This window comes from Staurois parvus, unplaced genomic scaffold, assembly GCF_062004578.1.
Source record: "Staurois parvus isolate SC_StPar_1 unplaced genomic scaffold, SC_StPar_1.0 ptg000031l, whole genome shotgun sequence".
NCBI classification, from domain to species: Eukaryota; Metazoa; Chordata; class Amphibia; order Anura; family Ranidae; genus Staurois; species Staurois parvus.
This window is the reverse complement of record NW_028317827.1, coordinates 17,032,330-17,047,671: the sequence shown is the minus strand read 5'-3', so window position 1 is coordinate 17,047,671 and position 15,342 is coordinate 17,032,330. Positions and strand designations below refer to the sequence as shown.

The following is a 15,342-nucleotide window of genomic DNA, read 5'->3' as shown; positions in this document are numbered from 1 at the left end:
CAGAGGCTGATTGGCATCTAGTGCTGCCCCTTACAAACTCAGAGTTCATTTTTTAATGACTACATACCATGTTTAATTGGTGCTGTTTTAACATTTTCATGGAGTTCAGCTTTAATGGACCATGCTCTAATTGTAATTCTGACACCTGTACAATGTCGATCTCTGGCAAGTGAATAATAATAATGTTTATAACCATTTCCAGAACAATTTCAAAGGCGGCATTGACTTCATTGACTGCAAGTTTACATATCCCACCCGTCCTGATATCCAGGTACTGAATGGCCTCAATGTTTCAGTCAACCCTGGACAAACACTGGCCTTTGTGGGCAGCAGCGGTTGTGGCAAGAGTACCAGCGTTCAACTTCTTGAAAGGTTTTATGATCCAGACCATGGCAAAGTGGTACGTTGAATATATACATTTAGTCAGGGGCTGATGTAGCAAAGAGTGACAATGTAGAGATACTTTCCAACAATGTTATATATACTAGGCCTGTGTCTAGCTCACCTGGCTGGAAAATGAGGAGAACAACCCTGGGATGTAAAGCCTTACCAAACCTCCCACTATTATAAAACTACTGCAGGTCTTTTTCCTCAGCACAGTTTCATAACACCTTGGCAGTTCTTCAACATCCTTTAATTTATGGATTAACCTTTGAAAGACAAGCAAATGTGTTAACTAGAAAAACTCAACCCCACCCCCATTCGTCTCAGTAGGTACAAAAGCTTATGGAATAAAATATGAACTAGCGCTGGTTGACATTCCTGAGGTTGCGTAGTGTACCTCTAAACTCTGGCGCCATTAGAAATATGTTAATTTGTAAGTTATTTCCTCAGGTGACTGAGAGATCATGTGGAGTTTACTATTTCGAATGTGCACATGTCCTTTTAATGATTCTTAATCACTAAATAAGTTAATAAATATTACAGCATTCTCACCCCTCACCCATTCTAGATAAGCCTTTAAAATATTGGTTCATTATTTATATTTATATATATATATATATATATATATATATATATACACAAAACAGTGTATTCGACACAAATAAAGTATGAAAATATAATGTAAAGTCCACAAATGTATAATCACTTATCTAAACTACAATCATCCACATTTTTCCTGCTTTAGGCCCTGGAAATAATCCAGTGTATGTTGTGTTGGAGCACATTTTTTCATAATAGGTGTTTGCTGCTGTAGAAGTACAGTTTTTTAGGTAGCGTTAGACCAGAACAATGTCAATATTAACAATTTTTTACTGGTCCTTAATCACTATTGAACAGTAACTAGTAATGAAACAGAGAAGGTAGAAAATAGATGGAAATAGAAACAACAAACATGCATCTATAGCCCATCATAAGTATCTATTTTAATAGAATGAACACATATTTTAGCCTCTGTGAGTACTGAGCTCATAGCAAGTTCCTAGGCAGCTTTTCTCACTAAATATCTTTAAAGTTACTATCAAGCTAGGCAGCTGCATCCAGTACAGTAGATCAATCTTTCTCAACATTTTTAAGTCATGCCATGAAATAACTCTTATGTCTCAGCACACCCCACCTAAATGAATTTATCAGGGGTCAGTGGGAAAAATTTCCATGAACTTGGTGGCCAGTAGGAAGAATAGTCCCCTTACAGACAGCTAAAAATATCATTGATGTCATACAGCTGAAATTGCCAAATGGTGTTGAACCCAGAATAATGCAGACACTATCAGAGGGGAGAACAACCAGCAACAGTTCAAGGAACCTCTAGCAACCTTGAGATACCCAGGTTAAGAAAGGCTACATTAGATGACCCTTGCCAAATGTGTGTAGTATGTATCAGTTGATATAGATTTTCAAGTCAATGACTGGTCATAGCCTGTGGTTTTCTCATTAAATAACATATTGAAAGGGCTATTTCCAAAATAAGTGCCTTGAACATCCTGTCTGTTCCTCAGTTTATTACTATTCTCTTGATGAATGTTATATTTTTTTTTCTGTTTGCACAGCTAATAGATGGTCATACTAGTAAGAACATCAATGTTGCATTCCTCCGCTCTAAAATTGGTATAGTGTCTCAAGAGCCAGTGCTGTTTGACTGTAGTATTGCTGAAAACATCAAGTATGGAGATAATTCCAAACAGATTTCCATGGACCAAGTGATGGAAGCAGCAAAAAAAGCTCAGCTTCATGATTTCGTCATGGGGCTTCCAGATGTGAGTAGGTCCCTTGAGAGGTTCAATTGCACATGGTGCTTGGTGGATTTGTAGTTGTCTTTATGTCATAATTTGAGCACTGCAGCTCTCAGCTAAATATCTACAGTACAGTAATACCTCGGTTTCCGAATGTAATTCGTTCTGCAGGACTTTTCGTATAGTGAAAAAGTCCGTAAACTGAAACACTGTTTCCCATAGGAATGAATTGAAAACCAATTAATCCGTTATGGAGGTCAGTAAAATAGTAAATGCTAATAAAATGCCGCTTGAGTTATTTTATTAAGTAATGCAGTATTTTAGTGACAACCATGTGTTAATGTTTCAGCTGTCAGTGGGGTTCCCCACTGACAGCTGAATGTAAAAGAATTGCTGGCAATTGAAAAAATTATTTAAAAAACGGCGTGGGACCCCCCTACCATCTATACCAAGCCCTTCGGGTTTGGTATGGATTTTTTGAGGGGAACTCTCATGCCAAAATTAAAAAAATATGGTGTGGGGGTCCCCCCCAAAAATTCCATACCAGACCCTTATCCGAGCATGCAGCCTGGCAGGTCAGGAGGAACAAGCGAGCGCCCCCCCCCCTGAACCATACCAGGCCACATGCCCTCAACATGGGGGGGTGCTTTGGGGCAGGGAGGCTCCCCCCCAAAGAACCTTGTCCCCATGTTGATGGGGACAAGGGCCTCTTCCCCACAACCCTGGGATCTGGTTGTGGGGGTCTGTGGGCAGGGGGCTTATCGGAATCTGGAAGCCCCATTTAACAAGGGGGCCCCCAGATCCCGCCCCCCCCCATGTGAATGAGTATGGGGTACATGGTCCCACTACTCATTCACAAATAAACTAAAAGTTTAGTGTGAAAAAAGACAGGACACGGTCTTTGACAAGTCCTTTATTAAAAGAAAAATCTAAAAGAATGTCCCCCACAGTAGATCCAACATCAATAACGATGCCCTACGACCCCATAAAAAAAAAAGGCTCCGCACCCGGCCCTGGCTCCCGTCATCTACCTTCTCCGATGGTTTGACAGTTCTTAAATAAGTAAGGGGTGGGGCCACCTGGGGACATCTTCAGAGTGGCCACGCCCCATGCGGTCACACACTTCGTATTGCGAAAAAAATTTGTAAAAAAATTAATAAACCGAGGCATTGTTTCCAATGGATTTTCATTCGCAAACCGAAAATTACGTTAACCGAGGCATTCGTAAACCGAGGTACCACTGTACTAGACTCCCTATCTTCATAGTATGTTTTGCCTACGTTTGTGTTACTTTCCCCCTGCACTTTAAAAAAATAGAGAGGTTGGAACTAAGTTATAGACAGACTGTCTACTTACTGTATATCTGCCCTAATTGGTTCGACTGTTGGGTGGGCATTAGGCTTTAAACACTTGCCCTCTGGAAGATTTACCCCCCTTCCCGACCAAGCCATTTTTTGCAATACGGCGCTGCGTTACTATAACTGACAACTGCACGGTCATGCAAAGCTGTATATAAATGAAATTTATGTCCTTTTTTTTCCCACAAATAGAGCTTTCTTTTGGTGGTATTTGATCACCTCTGCGGTTTTTATTTTTTTGCGCTATAAACAAAAAAGTTTATAGCGCAAAAAATAAAAACCGCAGAGGTGATCAAAGACCAACAATTTTGAAAAAAAAACTGTATTTTTTACTTTTTGCTGTAAAACATATCCAAAAAAAAATTAAATCAAATTTCTTAATATGTTTAGGACAAAATTAATTCTACTACATGTCTTTGCAAACAAAAAATCCCAATACATGCAAATTCATTGGTTTAGGTGCAAATTATAGCGTCTACAAATGGTAGTATATATACTAGAATTTCTATTGTGATTTTTCTTATACTAGTAATGGTGGCGATCAGTGACTTTTAGCGGGGCTGTGGGACTGCGGTGGGCATTCTGACACTGGGGGGAACTGACTAGCTGCCACTGATATCCCCAGTGACACTAATACAGTGATCAGTGCTAACAAAAAGCACTGACACTACTAATGACACTGGGCAGGAAGGGGTTAACATGTGGGGCGATCGAAGGGTTAATTATGTGCTGTGTGTGTTTTACTGTGTGCTGTGTTTTACAAGGGAGGCATGCTGCTTTGTATTTCTCTGTTGTGCAGAGAGATACAAAAAAGCATGTCCATGCTGACTGCAGCGAGACCTGTGTTGTTTACACACAGGTTTCTCCCCTGTCAGCTTTTATTTGATGATCACCGAGTGCTGGACGGACCCGGTGATTGATATCTCTAGCAGCCAATAGCAGTTTGGGTGGCCAGAAAGGCAAATCACATATATACGTGATTTTGCGCAGCCCTGCCACCCTGTAGCAGTATTTCTGCTATAAGGTAGAGGGCAAGTGCTTAAAGCCCACAGCCAATGAAAACTTTTTTTTTTGTTTTTATGTTGGGGAGGGCATAATATCTATCAAGTTTTTATTGCTGTTCAAGAAATTTTAACCCTTTCATATTTTACTACAAAGATTTTTTTTACTGTGTTGGGGAGACTTTCTATTAAAACCAGTCCATGTATTATCCTGGGACGGGTACAAGAAGTAGGAGGAAATGCCTCCATTGGAATAAAAACAACTTTCGAAACCTGACAAAGGTTGAAACCTATTCTAGTCATAATTTCTAAATAGAAATTCTATATATAAGAAAGAAAAAATTTGGGGGACTGAAGTTGCGATGTACATGAGTGTTTTTCTTTAAATAATATTTTCAGCGTTTAAAGGCTTATTAATCATAAAATATGAAGTAGAACATTTTTGGTGCAATACAGCTAAATTCACTTTGTATTGTTTATGCATTACAATTATGTTGCTGCCATTGAATATTAGATAAATTTGATTGTTATATGATTTCCTGTTACAGAAATATGACACCAATGTTGGAGCTCATGGGTCTCAGCTTTCTCGGGGACAGAAACAGCGTATTGCGATTGCCCGGGCAATCATCAGGGACCCTAAAATTCTTCTACTTGATGAGGCAACATCTGCATTAGACACAGAAAGTGAAAAGGTGAGAGATTAAAATCAAATGATCAACAAATTAAAAAAACAAGTGTAGCACTCCCCACAATTTCTATGTCTCTGGGTGCCACAATAAAATAAAAAAAAATATATAAATAACATATATATATACAGTATATATCTCAAAATTCAATATGTGCAAATTCACAAACACATATAAAATGTCTTTGTCTGTAAATATCTAAATAAGCCCACTATAAAGTGACAAATCGTCAAAATATTCAGTCCCATACACATCCAATCTTCCTGTGAGCAAATCAATCCACATTGAAATTCTTTACACAGGGTTCATATTCTTCACCATGACAATTACACTGATGTGCCCATCACCATACCCTATGGGTATCTCCTCATGGAAGTGATGTAATTTCCTCTTCTCCAGAGAAACAGACATTTTGGAGGAAGTGTGAGGTTAGGAGAATCATCCATCCTTCAGAATTGAATCCCCAGATATTTCCCATATATATACAACAACTAATGCTCCTACAGTGCTTCTCTGTTCCATTCTTGATGGAGACTAAAGGGGGCCATGAAAAAACACATTGCACAGGTATGTTATGTACTTCCACACTCCACAATCCTTCAGCGTGTGTGCTGTTCCAGTTCGCACACCTGTGCTGTAGATCAAAAGAAAGTCTAAGGCCCCAATAAAGCACATATCCAGTTTGTTGTATAGAAAAGCAGCTTAAAAACACCATACTATTTTCCAATGGGGGAAGAAAAGGTTCATGCATATCATGCTAACCTCAGCGCTTAATCATAACCCACAACGGGAAGTTGTTGTCTTTTGATCTAAGAAAAAGTTGGCTTTGTGTGATATTTATTGTGTTTTCTTGGTTTTCAGACAGTACAAGCTGCCCTGGACCGAGCAAGAGAAGGTCGCACTTGCATCGTCATTGCTCATCGGTTGTCTACCATTCAAAACTCTAACATCATTGCTGTCATGTCTCAGGGCATTGTGATTGAGAAGGGCGCACATGAAGAACTCATGGAGAAGAAAGGAGCTTACTACAAACTTGTCACAACTGGAGCACCTATCAGTTAATGACAACAGACTAACGTATCGAATACAGACTGGGAGTGCAGGGTAGCAGCTGTAGGGAACTAAATATCATGTTATCAATGCCCATGAACTGTAAAGTAGTACAGTAAGCATCGTCTGACCTTTTTTTGATTTGTGACTGTTGGATATTTAAAGTTAGGGAGTAACCCTAAGCCCTGAATGTAGGCAATGAAAATACTGGAGGTACCAGTTTCAATCTTGCTTTACTGAAGCAATGACAAAGTATGGCAATGGTTTGAATCACAAAGTGATGGCAATGGAATTAATTACTTTAACCATTCTCTTATGTCAGCAATGAAATAGCCATCTTCAAAAGTCAGTTATCTTAAAGTGTTACTAAACCCAGGCCCCTGCATCCACTACAGTATATCTGGTCTCCCACAGTACACAGAACATGGAAATGCAATTAGTTTAGTAAATATAAACTACTAAATACCTTTTCTCATCAGCAGTTAGAGCAGTCTTGTGGCTTCTATCTGTGTCCAGCACAGCACTAGCTAAAGCTTGTAGGAGGAGTTTTCTTTCTGCTCTAGGAGGATGGAAATCCCCTGACCTCTGTCTGGACAATGCTGATTGGCCCTGTGCTGATCACATGCACTCTCCCAAGAAAAAAAAAAACCTCTCTAGCAATATACAGCAAACTGAGCATGTGCATGCCTACGGTTCAGTCTGGAGATAAGTGGTGGTCCCTTGAAAAAGGGGAGGAACAGAGAAGAAAGGATCAAACAGCTTTTTTACACAATGCAGAGGATTAACCCCTTAGGTTCCACAATGAGTATAACAAGCATGCTTTACTAAATATACAGACTGATTTTACTGTTGTGGGTTTAGTAACACTTTAAGTTATTTATTGCAGAGGTTAGCAAACTAAAATAAATAAGAAGCCAGTTGGTACAATATAGGGGCCATCAAGCTCTTTTAAGAAGACAGGAAACATCAGATTTCATTCATAATAATAGAAACTGAAAAGTCAGACAGCATTCATGTTTTTAAAGGTTCACCTTGGCCAAACAACTGCCTATGCAGGTAAGGGGTTTCTCTAGATAAAAACAAACTGCAGTTCTGAATAAAGCTAAATATTGCTCTTGGTATAGGTTTAGGCCAATTACCTACCTCATGAACAAAACACGAACAGAGAGGACGCAAACATCTGGCGCATTGTCTTTGACACTTTATTGAACGGATTAGGAGAGAAATATTATACTCACAAGACAAGTGAGCTAAAGGCATGTAAATACATGAAGCACACAATGTAGGAGTTCGCTCTCCACCTCCAACTGGAGACAGATTGACAATGCCAGTTGACACGTTTCGGGGACCTAATCCCCTTCCTCAGAGCTATGGCTAATCTAGTTTAGCCATAGCTCTGAGGGGATTAGGTTCCCAATACGTGTCTTGTGAGTATAATATTTGTCCCTAATCTGTTTAATGAAATGTCAACGATAATGTGCTACGTTTGCCCCTTCTCTGTGTTTTGTACAGTGTTGGATTTCCCCAATCTGAGGAGGGCTGCATCGCCATTTCTTTCCAGTTTTGGTTGTGAAAATATTATGTGATCTTTTGGTTGCGAAAATATTATGTGATCTTCGGTTCATACGATGGGTGTCTCTACTTTTTCTGAGTGCTGAAGTGCTGTTAGCATCCTTCTTCTTTTACATATGTCATGGAGACTGACTGGAATACTTCTAGGATGTTGCTAAGAGAGGCTTAGCTCTTTTTGCTCACCTTCACCATCACAGGAGTGAGGACTTTCTCTGATTCAGACCTCCTCACATGCTCTTCCTTTCCCCTGATGCAGTAGTTCTGGGCATAGCATTTAATAGCTCACTCCTGTGATGGTGGGGGTGAGCAGGGACAACTAAACCTCTCTTACCAACCTCCTAGCAATGTCCTAGGAGTATTCCAGTCAGGATTCAGTAGGTACATAAATAGCCTACTCCTATAGTGAGGGTATTATTCAACTTTAGTTTTTTGGTAAAGGTGGACTAATCTTATAGGTACATAGTTGCAGGTCTGGGACGAGGTCATGTAGAGCCCCGGGAAAACATGCCAAACTGCACCCCCTCCTCAAGATGTATGAGCATTATGTGTCTGCAAAAATCTGCCCCCCCCCAAAAAAATAAAATTAAAATAGAGCATTAATCTGTATGCTTACTCCTTAAGCATAAATTCCAACTCCTTCTAGCACAAATCAGCTCCTCTGCAGAAATCCCCCTCCCAGCACAAGTCTTTGCCCCCCCTATCACCACAAATGCCTTGCCCCCACCCTAATAAATCACCCCTTCTAGCACAAATCCTCTACCCCTCAAATTTCCCCTCCTAGTACCATCACCCACCAATCATCCCTACTAGCACAAATCCCTGCTCCCAAACAAAAATATCCCATCCTGCACTATCTGTCACCTATTCTAGCACAAACCTCCCCAAACCCCCTTCCCCAGAACAAATCCTCTTCCCCCCCCCCTCTGTTTCCAACACAAATGCCTCTAAATTCCCACTTCTAGCACGACCCGAAAATTTCCCCTCCTAGAAAAATTCGTACCCCCTGCCAAACCCCCCAAATTTCCCCTCCCAACACAAATCCCCTCCCCCAAATCTCCTCATGCCCCCCCCCCATGCCACATGTTACCACAGTGCCCAGAGCAGCCAGCCCTCCTGCCTACCCCTTGTCCCGGCCCTGCATTGCTGCTTGCTTTTTGTAATTAGTCAAAGCATGATTTGTAGTTTATACATATAGTTTGACAGCATATATGACAGTTTAGTGTCTAGAAGGTGTTTCACCACAGCCTTTGATCAAGTTAAACTCAATTAACTTACAATTAACTTATGTTAAGATTTTTCTGTGGTATCCCTCAGACTTGGTTTCATGAGGTGATGACCCTGGTAGACATTATATATACTGGGGCATCTAGGATTACTTCTGGACTCAACAATGGTTTTAGTACATAATATAGTTCCATCAGGATGGTTAAAGCTTATCCACATATCAAAATGTAAACCAGCATACTTAACATACAAGGCTGCTGGTTTCTGTCCATCATGTGTATTTTTCAGCATTATATCAGTAAAGCCTTACGTTGAGTAAAAGGCAAGGTTTACTGAGGTTTTACCAAAATTTACTTACATGTGTAAATAATAATTTTTCTCATATATTGATATATTTATAAATATATGTACACTTTGATTCAGTTTATTTTTATTGTAAAATATGTTCCTTAACAGAATATCAAGCATACTTCAATGCCATGTATAGAAAAATAGATGTATTCTACTTGAAAAAATACACTTTGAGAGAGAATAAAAAAGCTTCTAGTGTCGATAATTGCTTGATGTGATTGTAGCCGTATTAGTGCATTTGCGACAGAAACAATTGAGTACTGTCCGTGATACTTTTTTTATTATTTGCACTAACATGTAATTTTGAGGACAAGCTTCCGGGGAATGTTCCCTTCTTCAGGTCTAAGCAGTACTGAAACAAAGACTTAGCAGAATGTTGGAAGAGATGTAGGGGATGGGAAAAAAAAAGAACAGAGAAAAAAGACACAGCAAAAGCAAAGTCTGGGGGGGGGGGGGAGACAACACTCACAGAGGCAGTCACGATTGAGGTTGAGGTGATAGTCACAAAACTGTTGGATAATGATTGAGGAATTCCATGTCCAAATTCAGGCTGTTATCTCTTGTGTCAAATAGAGTTATCATTCTTAGTTCAAAAGTTTTTCTTTCCTGAACGGATTTGAAATTTCCTTTAAGAACTAAAATATTGAGGTCTCCCAAAGTGTGGTCTGGTTGTGCGAAATGGTGTCCCACAGGTCAATAATTGTAACTGAAAGTTGGATTTGCAAAATTTTGTAATTCAGGAAGATGCTGAATAAAACACAGGAAATACACAGAAATGCACATTTTCTACATTAAAGATATTTAAGATCAGTATTGTTTTGTTTTTGTTAACCCAAACTCCAGGCAGATATAAAAGGCACACAATAGTGTAGCTCTCTATTAATTAATACATGGTTAAATGGATTTATGCTGCTTGTTCATTTACTGTCCAGTCACAAGCTGGGGGAGAGAAAAGCCCTATAAATGTTTTTTCATGTTCCTTGTCTGCCAGACAGGGCTATGCTGTGCATCAGAGCTGTGTAAATCTCAGGACTGGGTGGACAGAAATACAAATGAATTGGCAAGTAAAATACTTCCCATTTTAGCAGTGTAGTTCAATGCTCAGCTTTAATGGTCAATTCCCACGGTCCGGCAGGATCAGAGTAGTGCTGATGCACTAGTCCCGTTTCATTTATTTTTCGAACAAATGTTATTGAAATGTTGCACAGTGACATTTCATTAAGTTTAGTTGGCCACTGTGCAGTTTGAGGTGGTGAATTACCTTGCACTGTGCTGCATGTCTGCATTTCATCTCATATCACTGCAGTGCTGCTCTAGGCTGCATTGTAGTGTGAATATAGGACACACAGAAAACAATTGTTTTCTAGGTGTCCTAGCAGTAACTGGCATTTTACAGTGCAGAAAACCCCCGGTCACCATACTAATGTAAATTGGCCCTTAGATGTGCACACACAAATACCAAACTAGTGACCGTCCCTGAACTGACAGTTTATTAGGTAACTATAAAATCGGCACCACTTAAGTGAGTTTATATGGCAGGGGCACTGAGCCATCCAACCAATCATTACAGACGACAGTTATAAGACTTTGAAAAAAGCAAAGCCCACTACGGACTAATTAGTATTTAAAAATGAAAGACCTTTTCTGAAAGAAGATTAAACTAGGATGTTCATTTTAGCTAGGTGCATGACTTTGAAAAACTAAAAACTGTTGTGTTTTATGGCTCATGGCTAATCATTATAATTGAATTTTCTGCATCAATGACTGAAATAAACATTTTTAATAACAGCTTCTTTGTGGCCTAACAGTATTCGTATTTTCATATCAATATTTGTATTCAAGTTTATTTGAACAGAGTAATTCATTACAATCAGTCCTAAACTGGTATTGAATCCAAAACCAAAAATGTAATATATTGCAGCTTACCACTCCTTAGATGTGATGGCTCCATTAGTTTTAGCTTTTGTGGGACAGCTTGGTCAATTAAAGGAAGTTGAAAAAAAAACAGACTTACTGAAGTTGATTTAGTAAAAGCAAATAGAGTGTTCACTTTTCAAAGACAGTTGCTTTTTGCAAGGGAATTTTCCCCAGAGCTTTTCCAATGAGGTGATGCTCTTCTGACTTCTATCATCCAGTCAAGTGCAAAAACAAATGCAGTTTTTTAATTTTCCTTGCCCATTATTGGATATTCTTTGCAAATTTAAAGAAATTCTAAAGGTTAATTTTTTTTGTGTAAAATAACAAACATGTCCATACTTACCTTCTGCATGCAGTGGTTTTGCACAGAGCTGCCTGGATCCTCCACTTCTCGGGTCCCACGCAGGCTCTCCTGGCTCCTCCTGTCTGTTGGGTGCCCCCACAGCAAGCAGCTTGCTATTAGGGCACCCATTGCTCTGAGTGTCCATTCACACATGGAGCTACAGCTTGGCCCTGCCCCTCTCTCTCCTCATTGGCTGACTGGCCGTGATTGACAGCAGCGGAAGCCAATGGCTCCCACTTTCTGTCTCAGCCAATGAGGAGGCAGAGATTCTAGACAGCCGAGGCTGTCATTCACAGCGCTGGATATCCATGGTGCTCAGGTAAGTATTGATGGAGCTGGGAGAGCTGCTGCACACAGAAGGTTTTTACCTTCATGCATAGAATGCATGGAGGTAAAAAACTTTCAGCCGTTACAACCACTTTAAACTTCACCCCATTCACTAAGCTCTGATGAAAATTCCACTACAAAGTGCAACTTCCCTTTAAAAGAAGATGCCTATTTGCCTTTAGTAAATCAAACCCACTTATCAGATCACAAGGTGGAAATAATGGGAGCTTAAAAAGTCTAAGAAGGAAAACTACTGCAGCCATCACATCTAAGAACTGTTTTTGATATATTGCATTTTTGGTTCTGTTTTAAGTCAGAATTTCAATTTTTACAGTTTCAATTAAAAATTAGCGATATCGCCTAAAATGTTTATTTTTCAGCTAGGGGATTCTGCCTCTATCTGGTCCTTTCCCACCTCCAGCATACACAGATTGGTCTTTCTCCAGTAAGACCCCACCCCCTTCACAATCCTGTAATGCATATACCTCACCTTGTCATACCCTCTGCACTCCTCTCGTCATACCCTCCTGCATGTACTGCCAGCTGTCATACCTTCCACACTCCTCTCCTACACTTACTGCTCCCTGTCATACCCGCAATGCTCATCTAATGCACATATCATATTTCTCCTTGTCATATCCTTTGTACTCATCTCCTGCACATTCAGACTACAGTCATACTCTTATCCTGCACATACAGACCACAGATATACAATTCAAACTCCTCTCCCGCTCATATAAACCACAGTCATACCCTTTGTACTCCTCTCCTGCACATACTCCCCACTGTGATATTCTTCACACTCCTTTCCTGAACATACTATCTGTGGTCATGCCCTTCACCCTCCTCTTCTATTAATACTGTCTATAGTCAAAAAAACGCCATACTCATTGTGACGGAATAGCTATCACCCTGATTCGGTGATTCCATCAGAGAACTGCTTTCTCAGCACTAGGACACAGGACCAAGGTATTATAGCTGGGCATCGCACTCAAGACTATACGACACTAGCTTAGATGTCAAACTGGAACTACTTTATTGAACAGAAATACCGATTTTTATACACTTCAGCAATAGAGGCAGTTCCCACATGAACAATAAAAAATAAATAGTATACATTGGGATAAACATCCCACAATGGTTTGGTAACAAGGTAAAGTGAACATAATACTAATCACATATCCAGGAGGACTAGCAGACAGACAGAAACAATAGGTGACTCATTTATGTCAATTAACAATGCACAATTAGAAGGCACACAATGGTAGAAAGACAGTAAATACATAACACCTTAATAAACAGATTAGAGCAAGATACCTCAGCATCAGGTTGTTTTGAGCTGATTATATCAATATCTTCTTAGATTCCCGGAGTCTATGAAGGGGGGGGGGTTGAAGTAGTCAATGTTGGTTTGGGCACAGAGACCCCAAATCTGTATCCTGGTCCTCCAGTTCTCAGAATCTGTGTGTTTTGGGGAGACATAGACTTGAATCCGCAGTAAACTACTCAAAAGTCCCCCCCCCATACACACACCTCCCAAAGAATAGAGCCCCCTCAGACGCCAGGGCCATAGTCAGTAGGCAAGAGGCCAGCCTGCAGTCCCCTCCAAAAGCCCCTGTCCTGGTTGGGTCTGTCACACTCCTCTCCTTCACATACATTCCCCTGCCATACCCTGTGCACTCCTCTCTTGCACATACTGCATGCTTACATACTGTCCACACTCAACTCCGGTACATACCTCCCCAGATCCCCTCCTCTCCTGTACATACTCCCCACTGACATACACTTTGAACATCCCTCCCCTAGTAGTATTGTTGCATGTTTTCCTGGGAGTGATTAGTTAGGATTTTCGGCTTCCAATACCACCTCATAATGTAATTATAGTTGGATTCCAATGAGTTTGCTATTGATAGAACAATGAGCTGTGGAACTCCAAATTGATCTTGATCCTTCCCATGCAAACATACTGTCAGCTCACTCTCCCATTTTCATGAATAAGATTGATAAAAAATATGATGGTTTGTCAATGATGGGATTGATAAATACAAGAAACAGAGGTTTTCAAAAATGATTAAGGATTGCGGATTACTAAGGTGCATTAATCACTGCATGCAGAGCCTTAAAGGGATGATGATTAACTGCCGCAACTTACAGACTGGGCCCCATCAAATAGTCAGTAAAAGAATGTGAGCAAAGAGTCAATTAAGTACTGACTGCCTAATGGTGATCACTCACCTAGTTTGCCAGTCATATACCAATGGCACATTGGGAAGTTCATGGGCTACTCTTTGATAGGTACGGCAGTTTTTCTATAGGTTACTATACTAGATATTGCTATTGCTGATGTTATTCTCTGCTTAGTATGTTCCTGTGGTATAAGTATTAAGTGTGAGTCACTATAAACCAATGCTATTAGCTGTTACTCTGTTTTGAGCCATAACCCTTTCCTTAACTGACTAATTCATTCTGGTATTGTTTCTTACTCTTAATCTGTGACAATACACTCAACTCGCTGTTAAAAAAAATAAATTAATAAAATAAACATAGGTTTTAAAAAATGATTAAGGATTGCGGTGATGAGTGATTCAAATTCTAATGGATTACAAAGAACACAGCTCCCCCACTCTCATCTTCATCTTTATAACTCCTTCTTGTGCATAGGCAGAGAGCACAGTAAGTTATCAGCTCACATGATTTCTGGAAGGATCAACAGGTATTTTTCCCTTTTTGAACAGATATGCATTCAATAATATATTTAGCAGACCAAAAAGGGCAAATAAAATATTTCAATGTTAGGATTTATATACACTTTAAAGCAGAGTTCCGCTGAAAAAAAAAATTAAATAAAAGTCAGCAGCTACAAAAACTAGCTGCTGGCTTTTAAAATACAGCCACTTACTATTCCCTTGGTCCAGTGGTGTCCTCCCCACATCTGGTTTCACCGGCCGTCTTCTGTCCCCAGCACCGGCATCTTCAGTGTGGGCACCTGGCTGTGACAGCTTGCAGCTTCACAGCCGTGTGCCCACTACTCATGCGCGAGAAGCGCTGCACTTTGTGAATGGTCCTGTAGTCTTCTGGGACCTGTCACGTGTCCCAGAAGACTATGGGGAGACAGAGAGGGTAGACAACTTCTGATCACCTAGGCAAATTGGGAGCGGGTACCTGTCAAATTTGGGTACCCGCTTCCCTCCCACTCCCCAAAGGTTCCAATCCTTATTGGGAAACGAGGGACAAAGGCTTAAAGCGGAACTTCTACTTTTGGGTGGAGCTCCGCTTTAAGGCTAGTCGCAAACTGCAGCATATATGCCATTGTTTCATTGTGCCCACAGTTCTACT

General features: G+C 40.2%; 1 protein-coding gene across 1 annotated transcript in view; it reads left to right on the top strand.

The window, feature by feature from the left end:
* The window catches only part of LOC149470828 (bile salt export pump-like), a 132,182-nt gene extending 120,975 nt beyond the window's left edge, over window positions 1–11,207 (top strand). Inside the window, exons 26-29 of the mRNA XM_089660342.1 lie at window positions 203–400; window positions 1,992–2,198; window positions 5,082–5,228; window positions 6,084–11,207. Coding sequence (XP_089516468.1) covers window positions 203–400; window positions 1,992–2,198; window positions 5,082–5,228; window positions 6,084–6,284 — 753 coding nt within the window. The 3' untranslated portion in view covers window positions 6,285–11,207. The remainder of the gene's footprint in view (window positions 1–202; window positions 401–1,991; window positions 2,199–5,081; window positions 5,229–6,083) is intronic.
* Window positions 11,208–15,342: the final 4,135 nt, after the last annotated feature.